This window comes from Etheostoma spectabile, chromosome 18 (genome assembly GCF_008692095.1).
Source record: "Etheostoma spectabile isolate EspeVRDwgs_2016 chromosome 18, UIUC_Espe_1.0, whole genome shotgun sequence".
Lineage (NCBI taxonomy): Eukaryota > Metazoa > Chordata > Actinopteri > Perciformes > Percidae > Etheostoma > Etheostoma spectabile.
Genome location: NC_045750.1, coordinates 15,057,695 through 15,076,263, shown reverse-complemented (window position 1 = coordinate 15,076,263; position 18,569 = coordinate 15,057,695). Strand labels below are relative to the sequence as shown.

The 18,569-nt window shown below is 40.4% G+C and overlaps 3 protein-coding genes across 3 annotated transcripts in view; 2 read left to right on the top strand and 1 right to left on the bottom strand.

The window, feature by feature from the left end:
• tmem63a (transmembrane protein 63A) overlaps positions 1 to 1,723 on the top strand; it is an 11,904-nt gene extending 10,181 nt beyond the window's left edge. Inside the window, 1 exon segment of the mRNA XM_032543303.1 lies at positions 658 to 1,723. Within this exon segment, the coding sequence (XP_032399194.1) occupies positions 658 to 798 (141 nt within the window). The 3' untranslated portion in view covers positions 799 to 1,723.
• A 6,263-nt stretch (positions 1,724 to 7,986) lies between these two features.
• rsph9 (radial spoke head component 9) lies at positions 7,987 to 11,878 on the top strand. The gene is made up of 5 exons (XM_032543474.1): positions 7,987 to 8,380; positions 8,480 to 8,642; positions 8,977 to 9,106; positions 9,404 to 9,550; positions 11,579 to 11,878. The coding sequence occupies exons 1-5, from the start codon at positions 8,154 to 8,156 to the stop codon at positions 11,737 to 11,739; spliced, it is 828 nt and encodes a 275-aa protein (XP_032399365.1). The 5' UTR covers positions 7,987 to 8,153; the 3' UTR covers positions 11,740 to 11,878.
• A 175-nt stretch (positions 11,879 to 12,053) lies between these two features.
• mrps18a (mitochondrial ribosomal protein S18A) lies at positions 12,054 to 14,980 on the bottom strand. Its single transcript, XM_032543475.1, has 6 exons — positions 14,782 to 14,980; positions 14,074 to 14,105; positions 13,303 to 13,407; positions 13,067 to 13,190; positions 12,507 to 12,579; positions 12,054 to 12,403 (listed from the first exon to the last, which is right to left on the bottom strand). The coding sequence occupies exons 1-6, from the start codon at positions 14,927 to 14,929 to the stop codon at positions 12,259 to 12,261; spliced, it is 627 nt and encodes a 208-aa protein (XP_032399366.1). The 5' UTR covers positions 14,930 to 14,980; the 3' UTR covers positions 12,054 to 12,258.
• Between the last annotated feature and the right edge of the window lie 3,589 nt (positions 14,981 to 18,569).

Sequence of the window (18,569 nt, the reverse complement as noted above, 5' to 3'; positions counted from 1 at the left end):
ATCACTCAGTACAAGTGCAAATAACACTGCTGGATTTAATCTTCATGATAACGTGGATGATATGGAGAGAAAAAACGTGTGTGAGGCATCAATACTTGAAAATATTAAGAGTAATGATTATTCCCATTTTACTTTCAGCAGTCTGACATCATTTCACCTCCTTACCATTTGCGTCGCCAATTCCCATTCCCAAATATTTTATAAGTCACAACCTTTGCATAGGAAGTTGCATACGCACCTTTTCAGCCCCGTTTTGTGCATACACCACGTTTTATAAATGAGACCCCAGATGTAGTTAGGGCAGGTCTGCTGTAACGCTTTTTTACTGAACTTTTAAGGTCAATGTTTTCATCCTTGCTTTCTGAACAATATGCTAAAGACCTGATTGTTCGCAATGACCTGTTCTTGCAGGGAACTTTGGTCCTTATTCTCATATCTAGCACATCCTAGTTTCCATTATTTATTTTCACAAGCTTTTCTCTTTCCCTAATTTTCATCATTCTGTTATATCAACATTAAACTTTGGCCAATGCATGCATTATTGCATCATACACATCAGAGAGATAAAAGAATACAAAAAATGAATATTGAAAAACACCCTTAAGAGCCCTTTTGTTTGTTTTTAGTACTCATCTCTTTCGTGTTGTACAATTACAGGTCTACCTTCCTAGAGTGCTTAATCCCAAATCACCTGCTGTAGGACAGCAGGACTCTAAACATCAGCAGTCTTACGGCTCTACAGAGGGCAGCCCGGTCCACAGCGCCAGTCCAGTGGCAGACCGCGTGTCAGATGGCTGATTCAGCATATCTCAACACTGAGTCAAAGCGTTGGAGTCAGGATGCCTACAACTCCTGATCGTAAATCTGCTTCCTTCACAATGATTTCTAGACTGGCTCACGTACCAGGCTCACCAAACTCAGATAAAACTGTCTAACCGGGCAGTGCTAATCAGATACCAATCAAGATTCTGGGACATTATTGCCTTATTTCCCGCTGTCTTTAGAAAAGACATTTTACTGTAATGTCTAACTGTAATTTGAGAAGGTTTGTGACAGGGCCACCATCTCTTATCTGCTTGAAAACGGACCAAGCACCGCCCCAACTTTCATGTGTCACTCAGCTCTTTGTCTATCCAATTGCATCCAGAGGCATTTTGGTCTGCGCCCTCATTTGGAAATAAAAATGAACACAATTGTGAGTTAGTCTGGCAGTGCCAGGCTAAGGAGAGAAAATCTCCAGATGGTACCACAGAAGAATGCGCAAAAGATCACAAAGACCTGCTCTGTGCCACCCAACACAAGTCCCCCTTTCTTACCTTTTGCGTTTAGTAAGGGGGCGGGGGAAGTTACATATGTAACTCTGAATGAGTTACATGTGTAATTTCTGTATGAGGCCTCTCAATCACCAAGGTATGTTTAGCCAAAAGCTGCCGTTTCAAATAAGCCATTATGTTTGTGAAGAAAAAAAACATGTTGAAGCTGATTATGATTATTACCAGAACAAGACAATCAAGCCAAGTTAACAACACTGATGCCAAAGAGGTGGACAAGCAGAGCGTTCTGTTTGTTACACGTTGTCCAGATTTTGTTCCAGTTAAGATTTCTTCACAGTGCCTTTTTTTTTATGCCAGATGGCAACACCTGCCAAGGGAATAACTTATTGCCTAATGTTCATGATGCACTTTTTGTGTCAAGAGAGGCCTGTTTGGTGTTACTAACACAAGAAGTTAATGTTGGCTTTTGTAATATGACAAGAGAACAAACATGCATTTCAGTATTGCAGGAGTTTAGCAATCCCAATGTTTTATTTAATTCACATATGGCAATGGTTAAAGCTATTATTTTCTCTTATTGTTTCAGATAAGACAATCATGTTGTTCCATTAATGAAGGAACGTTTTAAACAGGTCAATGTTTTTTGTATTTAATTCACTTTGAAGTTATGTTTTTGCAGCTTTTTAAATTGTGCATTTTAACAATGAGCTAAATCCTAAAGTCCATTGTGTATCTTTATTAGGAGTGTTGAAGTTTAGCAGATAAAATGTCTTCCCATTGCATATGTTAAGAGAAACTCAGACTTGACTTTGTATTTAATGGTCAATATGAAACAACCATATATGTTGTTTTTAAATACAACCGGGAACAACTTTACAGTTATGAGCGTGTCTTGTCATTGGGTGGCACTGTTGAGCTACAGTGCCATAGCTTAACCTCTGAAAGATTCATTCAGCTGGGGAAAAAGGAAAGAGGCACATTGTTGCATTGAGGCTTTCTAACTTATTCCGACATTGGTATGAGCCATTTTACTGGGTGACAATTCCAGTAGCTCCACCTCCTCACCTGATCTTTCACTATTGTCTGTCCCCTTTTCTTTCGCTTCCTCTTTCCCTGCCCTTTACCCTTTCTCACCATGGTACCTGCCTCGGCTGAGAAAGACCTCTATTGTCATTTGAGGACTTTTAGCAAGCTGTAGTGATTAGCGTTGTTAAATATGGTTAATGAAGTGCTAATCTAACAACATATAGGGGCTATTAGCTGGGGAAAGAAGGGTTTTGAGTATTGGACGAGAATCGGTGTACCTTGATGGAGCCTCACACTAGTTCTTGAAAACTCAGGAACAGTAGCTGCTGAAGTGTTCCTTAATAAGTTAACAACAAACGAGGACTTCCTGGCTCAAGTATCTGACACACGTTCCCCTTAGGCTTTATTATTTGCCTATATGTGCACATTTACAGGCCTTACCTCTAAACACATAAAAGTCACAGTGTACTAGAGACATTCTTAAAGCCATCCCATTTTGGCTGCTGCTAATAACTGCATATTTAGATACTGGTCACACATTTAAAGATTGTTTACAAAGAGACCTTGACAAAAACACATTTGAACTTTTTTTTTCATTAACCGTATACATTTTGTACGATCTGAGTGCACAAAGGTTATTGACTGCTTTACCACTGTCAGACAAAGATTAAGCATTACAAAACAATCTCACTTGTTTAGTCTTTCTCAATTGTGTGTGTGTGTGTGTGTGTGTGTGTGTGTGTGTGTGTGTGTGTGTGTGTGTGTGTGTGTGTGTGTGTGTGTGTGAGAAGCAATAAAGACACTGTTATCAATGCTAAATGAACACTGTGCTGAAAGTGATAGAAAAACTCACAATACAGCCTGGTTTTTGATGGAAATCTAATTATTACACAAACATACACTGCATGGGCGCCCGGATACTTCTTCGGCTGTCCTGTCATTAAAGGCCTAAAATGCCCAAAAAGATAATCTTAAAAAAAAAAAAAACATGCACGGCATGATGTCTATGGAAACAGACTTTGAGACAGATTTGATCAGACATACCTCAACAAAGTCACATTAGAAAGTTGCGCAGGGTCAGGATGCGGGGGCACTAATAACTTGCAGATATCCCCATGCGGGTCCAAGGATGAGCTGGGGAAGAGAGGAGTGTTTTATATTAGACACCTGATATACTGTCTGTGGGTTGTGTGTGTATGAAAAATATATATCTATATGGGTTTAATGCACTTGTTCCAGAAGACGGCGAGCTCAGTGAAACAGGAATAGTGTGGATGTTAAGGCTGCAGGAGCCTGGGAGGCAGCAGCCAGCAGCAGCCAGATCTAGTGCACATCTTTCCAAAACCCAAATCAAAACTTTGACCTAATTTTAAACACACCACAAACGAACTGGCTCAGTTTTCCGCCCACGTGGTTCTGGGCTTCTAGAAATGGGTGTGTGAAAGTCTGATCGTAACTTTGATCCAATTACATGCAAACTGGGAGCGGTTTGTGGCATCTCATGTTCAAACAGCTCACTCAGATGTTGTCACAGACATAAGAACAATGCTCTACACCTACACTCAGACACTAAAAGGGATTCTTCAGTTGAAAAAAAAAAAGAATTGTCGAAATGCACCAGAGGCTACATTGTCCTGACCTTCAGTCCCTCGTGTGATACAAGGTCCAAAAATGCTGGATCCTTTACCATAATGCTTGATAGATTATTTTCTCTCTATTCCTGTTAAATGCACAGATCTTTCAATCCAACTTTCTCTATTGCTGGCTCTTCTGTTAAAAACAAAAGGGAGTCCAAAGGCTACTTTGAGATAACCCAGATGACATCATCAGACACCATTACATTTGTGTGGTAAAACCATTGGACAGGTCAGGGGTTAATTAATAATTTGCTAATGAGTTCCAAGATCTTTCCCTAGAAAGCAACCATTTATCAAACTGTGCAAGGAAACAAATTTTATTCCCCCAATGTTGAACTATTCCTTTACAAAGTTCCGACCAAGATGTAAGCAGGAGATTAAACAGTGGAAACATTGATAAAATATTAATGAGACACTTTTTCCGCAAACATATCATTGGCATTTATGTACCGAAATGTGTCTATTCCTAATCCGATCTAAAGTGAAAGTGTGGATACTAGATAGCTTTGGGAAATACAGAGAAGTAAATAAGGGGAGTATTAAGGAGAAAAAAAATTGAAATTTGAGGAAAACAGATCAAACCTATTGATGATAATTACTAGTTTCAAGCAGTTTGTTGGCACCCCAGGTCAAGTGAAATATCAGTAATTTAGCATGTAAGGTATTACTAGTATATACAACACGCCCTTCTCCCAATCAAAATATTTATCCAGTGTTAATCCAAAGCCTCTGTGTTTGGGTGTAGGTGTGCAACCCACTGAACTCAGTGCCCTCTATGCATTCCTGGTATTGTCATCTGTGCTTTTGTATACCACAGACACTATTATTTAGGCACTTCACTCCCTCTCTCTCTCTCAGTATTCACATACTTCTGCAATCCCAGGCCACTGAACCTAAGAAAGTGTGTGTGTAATTCTGTGAGATCAGGTTGGTTGGTTGGTTGGTGTGTGTGTGTGTGTGTGTGTGTGTGTGTGTGTGTGTGTGTGTGTGTGTGTGTGTGTGTGTGTGTGTGTGTGTGTGTGTGTATTAAATAGGAATTAAACCCATTTAGAGTTCTAAGGTTTTAAGGTCAGGTTTCCTTCATGTCACCACTAAGATCGATGGATGTGACCTCTGACTGCTCCGATTTGTATATAAACATAGCACTGGCCAATCACAGCATCGCGTGGGATGGTGCCAGCCAATAAGAGTGTCTGGCAGCATCGTGCTTCTGTGGCACTCCCATCTTTTGTCCGTCAGGATTAGTGCCGTGGCAACGGTGGTCGCCTGGGAGGTTAGTTTCCCAGAACAGCAGGACCAGGACAGAAACCGACTGCTTCACTCAAAGTATTACTTCCTTCCCGGCCAATTGGGAAACAGAACTGGAGTGGTGTGTCTGTGTGGGTCACTCTGTGGCTTCCAAGTCCAAAACTTCCACCTAGACTGCCAACTCTAATGAGGTGACATCCTGAGCCACAAGCTCAAAGTGTGTTTGTCTGTGTGAGTGGCTGGGTTGGTGAGGGGCTGTCCTTGTGTGTTCTCTTCTGTGTGGGGTACTCTGTAGAAAAGTCACCCCACTCTCCCTCCCTTTTCTGTTGGAGGACTACATTAGCCAGAAGGGCGGAGGGCCAGACAGCTGAAATGAAGCATGCTGATGAAGCATGTGACTCCAGACCAAGACCCTTTTGTTTGGACAATTACAGCCAACACACAGAGCTCTGGAAATGCAGTGTGGCATGGGAATGGGCATGTATGGGAATGAATGGACATTAGGAATTATTAAAACCCACTTGTGTTCTTTAGAGAAACTACCTGCAATGGGTTCACAAAGTTACAACCTTTAAAATTTTGATGAAATGAAAATTAAATTCAACCCCATTTTTGTTATGATTTATGTTACGTATTTTCTCTGCAATAGCCATTCAATGTATTTGCATTCTGTGATTCTCTCTTTACAGTTGTTTTCATTGTTGCTGGCTGAGTCCGCCATTCCAATGCTTCACACGCACAAGGGATACAAAGGAAATAATGCATGTTTTACATTAAAATCGGCTGGTTGGATGCAGCCGCAGTAGGAAATATTGGATTTGCATTAGCAGTAACTTTATACAGCTCTGATACAGCGTTAGGTGCGTGAGCAGTAAACAGTGACGTCCATATCAATGAGATACAATTACAAACAGTAATGCTGGATTATATGGCTCAGTTCCTGTGAATCACCTGTGCGTGTGAAGGCAAATTCAATGGCGGGCCGGGCCCCCCACTCGAACAATGAAAACTACTTTTAAGAGAGGGGATTATAAAACTATTTCTTGTCATTCTTTATGGTTATAACTTCCAGTAGTGAGGACACGAGGGTCAGAATGAAGAGGGCACTAAATCCAGCCTCCAGCATGAATGAATGCAGACCCCAGTTTTTCAGGAATCCAGTCATAAATTAACATAGAGGAAGCCAGTATTGTCAAACAAGGTGAGGGACCAAAATAGGATCACAAACCACAAGATTAGCCCATCGCTGGCAGACTGTCAAAAATCATTTGCTGGACAGTAGCCACCATGTTTTCCTAAGTGTAACTTCAGCCAGCGTCACACTGCGTACGCTGGCTGAGACTGCTGGATCTGAGCCAGGATAAACCAAACAACCAATGTTGGTTGCAGGATTGTCTCCATACACTGCTCATAGGAACCAGTGATTGTAGATATAGACCACTGAGAACAGGAAGTTACATCACCACAATGAGCAAAGTTTTGGTAAGAAGAGATTTATTGGTAAACAAGAAGCTGCAGCAGGTGGAAGATAAAAAAAAAACAAAAAAAAAACAAACAAAAAACCTCTTAGGTCAAATGCTGCACAATCCCAAGCACATTAAAGGTCCGAGTGGTAGACAGCTGATTGCTCAGATATGACTGAAATACTCTCACTTTCCAATTCAAAACCCTAGCAAGCCCAAAGGAAGACAGCCTGCCATGTGCTGGGAGTTCATGTCCTGAGGCAGTAAGATACCTTGAACTATGAACATGGGAGGACTTGACAAAATGTACCTCTGCAGTATGCAATCTGTACTTAAACATATATTTGTAATCTATTCAGGTGAACACCAACATGCGGTTTCTTTTCCCTAAAACGCAGACAAAAACACACAATTGGGTGTAAATAGCGTAATGCTAGATGATTTCCAAGCACTATTCACTCCTATTTGAAAGTGCCCTACAGTCCCATTAGAGGGATCTGAGCATGCTCACTGCCAGCTGTGCTAAACGTTTAACTGATTGTGTTTTACAGAAACCAAACTGCCAGACTCTTTAGTCCTCCTGTTCCTCTGCATGCTTCCCTGCCCCTGGGCTTTATGGGTGAAAGTGAGAGAGAGAAGCCTGCACAAAATGCCCACAATCAGCACTCTGGTAACATCCTATACTGTATTGTATGCTGAGTATCTATGTCTCATGTGTTTAGTATTACATCTATGTGGCAAATACTTGCCTTTTCACAGTAGGAGATTCAGGATGGCTGCATGCTTTTTATAAATCAACTTGTATCCTTACTGGCATTGCTTACTGGGACACCATAATGCTATTAGATAGGCTACACCTGAAGTTTCCTGCTGCCCTGAGGTTAGTGTTAGGTCAGTGACAGATAGGCTACTTTTATTCATTTTTATTTTTATAAGTGAAATCAAAAATAGTTTTGTACCCAAGCACCAGTAGTTTTAGATATTTTTTTAGCAGTAGTGTAAGGGATGAGTCAGGAAGCTGCCATTGTTTTCTCTCCTAGCAACAAATTAAACTAATTACACCAATAATAATATTTATACATAAATACTCTGTCCACTTCCTGGGTTTGCTTCTTTCTGCAAGCACTCACTTGACAAGTTGGGGCATGACGTCACACCTACCAGAGGCGCGTGGTCTAGTTTGTATAAACACTGCATGCAAACACACCCAAAATGACACGGGTAACAATTTCTGTTTTGTTTCTGTTTTAACTGTTACATCCACACACTGAATAAAAATTTATTTGAAAAATGAAAAGAAAAAAAAAAAGGTAGACACACGTGCACGTTGCTATGACAACGAGCGCAACAACGTTGTTGTCATTAGCAACCAAACTAGCGTTTGGACCTGAAGGTTTTTGTTAGCTGTTCAGTTGGCTAGCTAGCAAGTCGTTTAAAACACCAGGTACGTTACGGTAATTATTAAAACTAATATCTACACTATAAAGTCGTTTATTACATTAGTAATGGACTCAAATTCGTTATACTATTCTTTGGAACTCGTTGCCGGTAGCGGAAGTACTTTAAACGTTGAGCAAAGAACCGCACTGCAGACTTCATTGGTGATCCTGAAGAAAAACTACAAGTTCCATCGAGTCTTGTTTTGGGGCAAAATACTGGGTTTAAAGGACGATTATTTTATCGCTCAGGGGAGAGGAGAAGATGAACTGCTTGATAAAAAGAATCTCTATAGGTAAGCTAGCCTCAACTGTGATTCTGCTTTCATTTTAGCTACTTTATGGCTGCCCTTGGTGTAAAAACCCGTTTGTGTCCCCTTTGGTACTATCTCCAGCCTCAACTGCATGAACTGGTTCCTGCTGCCTCCTGCCACAGAATCTATGATCGAGAAAGTGTCCAAAATCAAGAGTCGCTTCATAGGAGACCCCTCATATGTGTATGAGCACATTGAGATCCGCAGGCAAGGAGAGAAGGATGAAGCTACAGAGGAGGTAGTGGTAAGTATGGTCAATACTGTGTAGTTGTAAATTTAATGTAGTGAAAATACTGAGCTATCAGATGAAACTCGAGATTTAGTGTCATTATTATATTTAGTAGTACTGCATCAGCGCAAGGGACGAGTTTATGAATATAAATCCAGTCATCTAGCTAGTTTTCCAAAGAAAAATATTTTAGTAGGCAGCCAAATTATGACTAAACCTAAAACAAGGACGGATGTGACCAAAATTAATCATTTCTTCATGAAGAATTAGTGCAGAAGAGAATTGAATCTCTCCATTGCCAACACTACATAGAATGTAGAACTTAGTAACTGACTGTTCTTGGTTTCAGACTAAAGTCAATGAGGAGAGCCGGCTGGCAGTGACAGTTCATCAGATCGATGATGAGGCGTCCGTGGTACCACGTGGAGCCTTCATCAAGAGTCCACATGGTCTTGTCCAGATAAGCCGCAGCTTTGGTGGTAAATATATCACTCCCACATGGTGTATATCCTTGTCTCATTGTGCTACATGTGAATGACCCTAAGGCGTTTGATAACATTTTGTGAGACGGAAAAAAAAGTGGACAAAACATTTTAGGAAATATTTCATTACACTTCTCAAAATGAGGCGGTTACCTTGCTACTCTCGCTTTGTGAAACAAATACATAAGCAACATATGCATGCCCGTGTATATTCTGACATCATGTGATTGCAAAAATTGCATCATCTTTGCTGTGACTCCTTGGAATAACTTGCCAATGTGCATTGTTCCTCAGGCCTGTCTCACTCAGAAGCAGGGAAGCTGGACAACTTCCTCCACTTCAGCGAAGCAAAGAATCTGAAGAAGAAATCCATCCTGGAAATGGGTGATTTGACCCCAGCCATTGACTTCCTGGATGCACTGAGTGATGACATTCCTAAAGGTGAGTTCAGTCTGTTCCACACTATAACATATCACCAGTCATTTCATCACATAACAGATATATCTTACAAGATGACTTATTTTACTGGGCTTTAAGAGGGTTTGTAAAGAAAGCTGCAGTTGATCAAGCCGGGGCAGGAAAAAGGCCATCCTATGATATGGACCATAACCACAGCTATTTTGAGCATTAGCAAGTGTTGCTGAGGCCTTTACAATGCCAGTGGTACGTCAGTTTTTTTTATCATTTAGTGTGTTCCAACTGCCATACCACATTGCAACTAAATGGGGTGTGATTTTTGCACAAATTATGCCGATTCGACTCACTAGAAGTCAAGGAAGTTTTCCAAGTAAGAGCTGAATAATTCTAACAGTAAAACAGTTGGCTGCACAAGCTATAACCAATACAACTATATTCTTCTGATGTCAACTTACCTGCCATGATGTAATAGGTTTTCTGGGAATATGTTGGAGGAACCTTTGCATACAGTGGTCTGACAACAAGATGACTACAGTTGGATAATATCTGGGTTCTTGGATCGGAATTCAGGACCCACCCACTATTTGAGTCTGCCCTCAAGTTTGAAAAAAGAAAATTACAGAGAATTCTATCATCAAAAAAACCTGGACAGAAACCAGTACATGGGAAGAGAACCTTCTAGAACCAAACAGATGTTAAATGATTATTGGGATTGCGGTCACATCGGTAGGAAATAAAACTATTTGATAATTAATATTGTTTTAGCAACTTTTAACAAATGTAAAACACATTGGTATGGGAAACACACTTTTTTTCAACATTCAAAATTGAAGTGCAGTATGACAATGAACTGAGACTTGCTTTCTTGAGAATGATAATTTCCCTGTATTCTGTATTGGATTTTTATTTGTTTTTGTGTTGACAGCAGGAAATGATTTTGAGTCTTTCAGGTTTGTGAATTTACATCCTTTTGGGAAGCTCAGACATGTTAGCTGTTGAACAGTACTACATACAGTATATTGGAAGAAAAAGAAAATCTGAAAATATTTTTTCCAGTGAAATTCATTCACGTCACTTCCTGTAGGAATCAGGTGGGAAACTTGGGTAAGAGTTTGCTAACAGAAAATTTTGCTGCCACTGATATTCCTAGATGGCACGAATGCACCATCATACTGTGTAAAGAATGTAACTTAAATAGTGTTAAAGTTTTGAGGTGAGTTGCCTACAGTAGATGAATGCACTCCTGGCCATATAATAGTGGACATTGACAAAGTGAATGTCCAAATGACATGTGTGAAAGCCAAAAATGCTTAGCGCCCAAGACCATAGCACGCAACAGATGTCTGATTTAGGAGGGCTTCCACATGTGTATGTTTGTGTGTGTTCTTTGAGTTGATGCGGCTGCCAGTGTCATCACTGCACCAGACATTACACAGCTGTCTCAATGCAGCTGTCACAACAGCAAATTGCATGCATTCGCTGAAAAGGAGAGTTTTAAACGGGACCCTGGGGGAAATGTGGTACGATGTACTGTATCTCGGAGACCCTAAGCTGGGCTCCCCCTCTTTTCCATAACAAGCCTGCAAACTGTTACCACCTCCGGATTTATGGGTTTAGGTTTCTCCTCCTGCAGCGGTACAGTTATAACCTCGATACCAAACATACTTATAGCTGAATCATACCAGAAAAGTTCAAAAGACAACAAAATGGCAAATTGATTGAAATCATCTCCCTTTTGTGTAAAAGTATTAATCAAAGGGCTTCTTTATGTTTACATTGTAGCCAATCCAGCTATTGTTCTCAATTCCCTGGGTCTTGGGTTCATGGTCACACCCAAACATATCGAGAAACAGGTTAAACTGTAAATATCAAGAGCACAAAGGGTTGATTTATTAGAGTATCCCTTGGTTGCCTCTAGCATGTGAGTAGTATAATCTTCTTGGACTGATTTAAAGGTTACTGCAACCTCCGTTTACAATTCCACTCAACATGGCGTGGCAGCTTCCTGCATTACACATCAATTGTTTACAGCAAGTGTTCGTTTGTGTGTAGGATCGTGGAGTCTTCAGCTTGAATGTGCCAGCAAAGTGTGCGTGCTACGCAGCCTGTTGTGGCTTGGCCTGAGCTTCTACCATGTACCGATGACACCTCAGCATGGATACATCTATATTGGTGATGGGCTCAAGAATTTAGACCTTCCCTTCATGCTATAAAAAAAAAGAAAATACATTTTCTGTTTTAGCATGTTGATGTGAACAACAGACACATCAACATACATTCTATGTAACATATTGCAGGACTTTTTGTTGGTCTTATCTTGAAACGAATAAACTAAAGAGGTACAGTCATAAAGTTTGTGTCTACAAGCTTTTTGTTCCATTCAGTTCTCACATACAAAAGCTATTCCTATACAGTAAACACATGTTGAGAGGCAGAGTAAACACACATTTTATTTGCACATCTGTGTTGCGGTCCCAGTTGCTGCTCACATTAAGTTGTCAGAGAGTTCACTTCAAGGGCTTTTTGAAAACCAGCAGAGACAGAATATATGGTTCTGGGTGGGGCTGAGCATGCCTTATCAAGCTTAATAAACAAAAAGGTAGAATAAATACAGATGGATAAAGCTTTTAGGGCAGGATGACAAAATGTAATCCACTTGAAACTCCTCGGATAAAAATGTGCCCACCCACTTGTGTCAGGCTGCTGCACTGATTCATCAGGCTGTCTGTCCTTCAGTGTTTTATGTAAAGGGGCTTGACACCGTAACGTACATTGTCCTTGAGTACTGGGTGGCCAACAGCCATGCGCTTCTTACACCACTTTAGTCCGGTTTTATATATTGGTTTCACAGTGTCAATGGACCAGCGAGTCAGGTATCTGCACAACAGAAAATCATTGCTATTTTCATTTACACTTCAACTGACAATTTGGTAGATAATGGTGAGCGACACATGTAAGCAGCCACACATGCAAACATTACCTGTTGAGTTGGGGTTTGGGCCTCTTTGGGACATGGCCCTCCGGAAGTTTGGGTTTGTGGTCAGGGAGCAAACCTTGAACGCAGTGGAAAACAAAAGTCACATTTATGTACTTTGTTTAAATTAGTGATGAAAACAGCTATTAATAAGTAAAGCAGTTCCAACTGCTGGATTCTATTCTATGGAACCAGCACAGTTACACCAAGTCATTAGCACTTTTACCAGCAGTATTGTCTGGTTTCTCTTTTAAAACAACAGTGCTGAAACTATTGTTTAATCAATGAAATTGTAGACAAATTTGATAATGGATCAGGAATTTCTCAAGCAAACATGCCCAACATTTGTTGATTCTCAATGCGAGGATTGCAGCCCCGAAGAAACAGCATAGCGTCAGGCATGCACAACCTTAGTCTGCCTTTATGCCTTTATTTGCTTTTCTGCAACACTGTATTTGAAATTTTCAGAAATCTTGCAATCATTTTAAATAAGTATTTGTAAAGTAATTTGAGTTTGGAGTGGTCAAAGATTTAAACACAAACAAAATGCAGGCATCAACACTGACCTGCTCTGTGAGCCATCTGAACACACATGGCAATCTTGTGATGTTCCTCTGGACAGAGACCGGTGATTCTCCTGGGCAACAACCCTCCATCTGACCTGATGAACTGACTGAGCAACAAGACATCCTGGAGGGAGTGAAACAAAAAAATGAGAAAGAAAACCAGACACAACAAACAGCTGATTCATTTTAAAGAATGTCAGATGATTTGATCATTACATGCCTGTGGACGGACTTACAGTGTAGTTGTATTTGTGCTGCAGGTTCCATCTGTAGATAGGACACTTGGCTGTGGGGTTTGGAGGATGTGGTCCCGCTGCAATGTTCAGTATTTCTCCCTCAATCTGACAGACAGTTAGCGTAATATGACGTTATGGTAGGTTCCTTGTCAGGTTGACTGAATATGTATGTATGCAGTATGAGATACGAGTCCCGCTCTCCATATCCTAACTGTTGGTCACAGAGGTTTGCCAATGTAGGTAAAAGGTTTGTTGAATCTCCTAACATCTGACAAGGCCTCTCCTTTGGAAAACACAGCTCTGTGTTGCAATGATGTAATCTTGATCCTAAAATGACACCTTTGCCATGTCAACGTTGAGTAAAATAGTACAACAATATAAGATCCCCGCGAGTATATTACTCCAAACTGAAAGGCCCTACTAACCACTGTAGAAAAAAAACAAATACATAAATCTTTTTAACGAAAGATCACTACTGATTTGTATGTATTGCAGTGTTCTTTTAATTTGAAAATCCATGCTATAATAAAATAGAAGAGTGTTCTCCATCTGGCTTTAAATTTGTTTCTTTATTAAATAGCCTGATGTAATACAATAGCAATCAAGTACATTATATGGGTTATGTGTATCTCATTACCACTAGTTCCCAATGCATTTGAATGCCGCAATTAAAACAGTTTGATGCTTGTGTGTTTTTACAAAGTGACAAGAGCTTTATCTAACAACCAAAACATAATTATCAGTTTCACATTACAGCCTGCTTATACTTACTGTTGTTGTTTTACCCTCCTGCTTCTGCACCACTGTAAAACAGACATTGTGCGATGTTAATACTTTAAACAGTTATATAAATACATTTCTTTACTGCTTTCCAAATCTTTGATAGACATTTTCAGCGAGCGTGGTCCCCAAGTTAAAAAACAGTTACATTAGTTACATTTTGAATGCCAGTAGATATCATTCAGCTTGAGCCTCCAACTTTAGCTAAAATCACAATTAACAAACGGTGTTAATATACAGTCATCTTGACTCAAAATGTGGTTAGCTGAGGCTACAGTAAGTACGTCTTACATCTTTGTTGAGTTAATAAATGCCACATATAGAGTCATATTGAACTATTAAAGATAGTCTACATAAACCAACAAGTTTAAGGATGTTTAGGGTTAAGAGTAGAAGGAATAAAACAGCACACTCTTACTTTTAATGTGTGTATTTCAATGTGACAGGGACATGAATAAAAAGATGTCAAGGGGAAAGACTGCCTCAACGGACGCATGACTCATGACTTTTGGTAACAGCTTCTTAATAAAAACCTTATTTCCCCCATGTATTGTTGCATTAGCAAGTCAGTATTTCCTTAGAGGTGCGTGTTGTATCCAGGTGCATCTAGCTAGCTAATCACGGCGTCAACATGCTAGCTAACGTTAGCTCTTCGAACATTGCTGGACTGAAATCTTAACGTTTGAAGATAAGTCTCACCCTGTCGGATCCCCCTGCTCTGAATGGTCAAATTCGGTAGCTGGGGAACATTTATCCTCGGTTGAACCTTCACGTTGGTGCCCGTGGTACCTATTTTCAAGCCCGCAATTGAGGTCCACGCAGACCTTAACAAACCGCGAGCTGCCATGTTTAATTTCTGACCTTCACTTCCCTGTCTGGTAATATCGCGAGAATGAAAACAGCGACACTCACGGTGAAGGCCACTTATTACATCGATGGTGGTAAAGACCATTAATATTAAAGGTCTATGGTGAAGTTCAATAAAAGACAAATTCCAACAGACACTGGATTACACAATTAGGTAAACAAATCAACTTAAATTCCCCCATGTCTGTGTATGACATGTGGTTGTGTTTAATGAACTGGCTTTATAAACAATAGTTGCATGGCCAACAGGAAATTCCATTACAAAAACACATAAATACAATTATAGGTTGTATGATCTTTTATCATGGACAACACATTATGAGCCAAGATCTAGCCTTAATCTAATTAATCTACAATAGACCCCAAGCAACCCCTAAACACGAGGGGGAAAAGCAATGAAAACATGGCATGTTGAGAAGTATCCTATCTAAGACAAGGGAGAGATTCCAGGAAAAGGTGATAAGTGACATCTGGATCATAGAGCTTAACAGCCCACAGAGAGAGAGAGAGAGAGAGATCAGTGTAAAGCTAGAATGTATTTGTCTGTATGGAAGATTTAAACATAACGTTCCAGTGCAGGGGGAAAGAAATCCTTCATAAACTGTAGCATGAATGTGTGGATCCTAGAGATACTTTCGTCCTTGTGTTTAGGTGCTCAGAGTTCATAACAAAGATAGGCCACTGCTCATACCTCTATTTATACCACGCTCATCAGATGAAAGTATGAGAGACTCCTAAAGGAGCAGTGTAGGAACATGCCAAGCTTTTGTTACAGACTCTGGGAGATACAGGCCGATTCTTCATGCCAGATAAAGAGGCTCAGAGAAGATAAAGAGTTTGATGTTTGGTAGTGTTATCATGAGAACATTATGCCATTTTTTAGTTATGTTTTTGTTTGCTTTCAGGTTTTATCTCATGGCCTCATCTGTGTGCATAAAGAAAGCATTAAGAAAGCCAATACAGGCTGCAACAATGGAGCTACTTACAAAAGTCCTTTCTTAGATAAAGTAAAATACATTTGTGGAACTTAGTCTTATGCAAGAGTTATGTGATAACTTGCAGCGTTGCCATCATGAGACATAGCCTCTCTTTGCAGGATCTCCTACAACTGCAAATATGATAAAGACTGTTTGGTTACAATTATTATCTTTGCACAAACAGGACAAGTTTTTTGTTTTCAACAAATATATAAAAATATGAATATGAAACGCTCGCAGAGTTGACCATGAGCTTTCAGATCTATGCAACAGTCTCTTTATTAATATGCGGTTTTGCTCAAGGGTTCCTCCTCTTAGAGAGGTCAATTGATTATAAAAGGAAAACCCAATTGGAAGTGAAGGCACCCTGGAGATTTTGACCACTGGTGGTAACGCTATAGAGCAATGGTTTTACGAGTGGGGCCTGTTTTGTTTGTAGCATACACAAGGATGCACAGGAATGAGCAAAAGTACGCGGTGAACGCGATACACATTCCTGCCAATAGTTTAACATTATTCCACTGTAAAAAGACACATAGCAATGCATCAACAATGAATTGATTGGCTTCGCAAAATGAGGAAGGAAATGTGCTCAACAGGTTTGTTAGACCTAAAGGGTACACACAGTTAGAAACACTTAATAACTTAAAGGGGAACTATTACACAGCATGTTCAGGTTGTATTTTGTGTTTTGGACTTGTTCACATGCTTTAATGCAATACTGCCCATGGCTGCTGCACCTGTATGAGACGCTTCGTTGAAGCACCTGTCTCTTTAAGACCCCCTCTGGAAAAAAGCCCAGTCTGCTCTGATTGGCCAGCTTGTTTCCTAGAATTATTTAAAGATAAAGGCTTCTGAACCAAATACTACCCAATCGGACACGTTTCAGCAGTAATTAACAACATTAGCAACCAAGATGATATCTTTTACTGCGTTAGCATATGGCTACTATAGTTAGCACTATAGTTATAGTTAGTGGACATTAATAGAGTATAGCAGCATTTTCCACAATAAGAAATAGCAGATAAAGGATTTTAAATTAAATATTTCATAACCACAAATTCGAAAGGAGCCAGTTGAGGTGGTTCGGTCATCTGGTAAGGATGCCTCCTGGGTGCCTCCCTAGGGAGGTGTTCCAGGCACGTCCAGCTGGGAGGAGGCCTCCTTTTGAGATTTTGAAATCTAGTTAAATTTTGAATTGTATTTTTGATGCAGCAGTATGCACATTGTAGACAGTTGACATCTTAGTTGTTTATTTTCTGATATTTAACACATTCATTGGGATTTGACCACATGAAGATTCCAGCAGCTGCAATGCAGAGTACAACTTTGTCATCACACACTTAACAATTAAGTGGTTCGCAACAATTTTGCAAGCACATTCATCATCATGGTTGCTTGGTTTCATAGCAAAAAAAAAAAAAATAGAACAATTGCTCGAATGCCGTCTTGGAGCCTAAAGGAGCTGCACACTGAAATGCAAATTAATTTCTGTGTTCATCTCATTTACGGAGCAGAGAGTAGATATATAGAGATTACCGTCACCCTGCCGCCACAAAGGAAGCATTGTCTCAGTGATCAGGTCCCTTCGTCAAGGACACTTAAGCAGTCACATTCCTTGAGAGAAGCCCAAAAAATGGCATTTAAAGTGTCTGACCGCCTCCTCACAGGCTTTGATATTCAAATGAAACATGGCCCTGTACAAACAGGCGCCTCAGCTGAGGAAGAGGGGGGAGAGTAAATCAGATAGGATTTACCTCAGATGAAAAGAACTCGTCTGACATTTTCACAGCGAGAGCTGAGGGACGCTGAAGCAATGTTGGTTCGATGTCATGGTGGGAAGTTATTGCTGTGTGGAAAAGGTTAGAGTTTTCACCCCCGCTTCCTTGGACAAACTGCTAAAACGCAGCATGGAACAAGCAGAAGAGCTGAGACTGGAGCGAAGATGAGTGGGCACGGTCACATCACACAAAAACAAATCTAACCCACCTCACCGCATTCCCCTTTTATTGTCACGCTGGTCAGTGTGTTTTGCCTTTAATGTTTTGGTGAAGACTGAAGGGCCCCCGGTGATAGCTTCTGCTGAAGAGTCTAAACACAAAAGACCTCCAAGAGTCTCATAACAGCAACACCGTGGGATTTCACAAGTTGAGGTGGTACCTTTATTCAAAATCACTGCAATACACGACCTGACTGTCGTGGCTTTCCAATGCCTGTCTGTTCTGAGTGTTTCCCTTAGGAAGCCAAAGTGTTGGTGAGAGCCAACACTTTTTGACAGAATCTCTTATTCCCATGCAGATGGAATGTGTGGATTTGCTTCCATCCAAATTGATGGGCAAAGTCTGGTATGTAATTAAGGCATAGCTATCACTAAGAGGCTTTCCTGGGTGATTAACTTGTAAGGACTGTTGCATCCAAGGAAGTCAACTGAACACAATTAGCCTATTTTCAAGGGAATGAGTTTGCTTAAAGGCCCCCACTGCTTGTGAGATGAGGTGAAGGGAAAGACGGCTGCCAAAGCCGACAACTGGAAACAAGAGACGCAGGTTTCATCAACCAGGGAAGTGGAGCTCAAAGACTACAGTGACATCCAGTGTGTGTTTATCACTCTGATATGGGGTAACGCTTTCTTAAAGTGACATG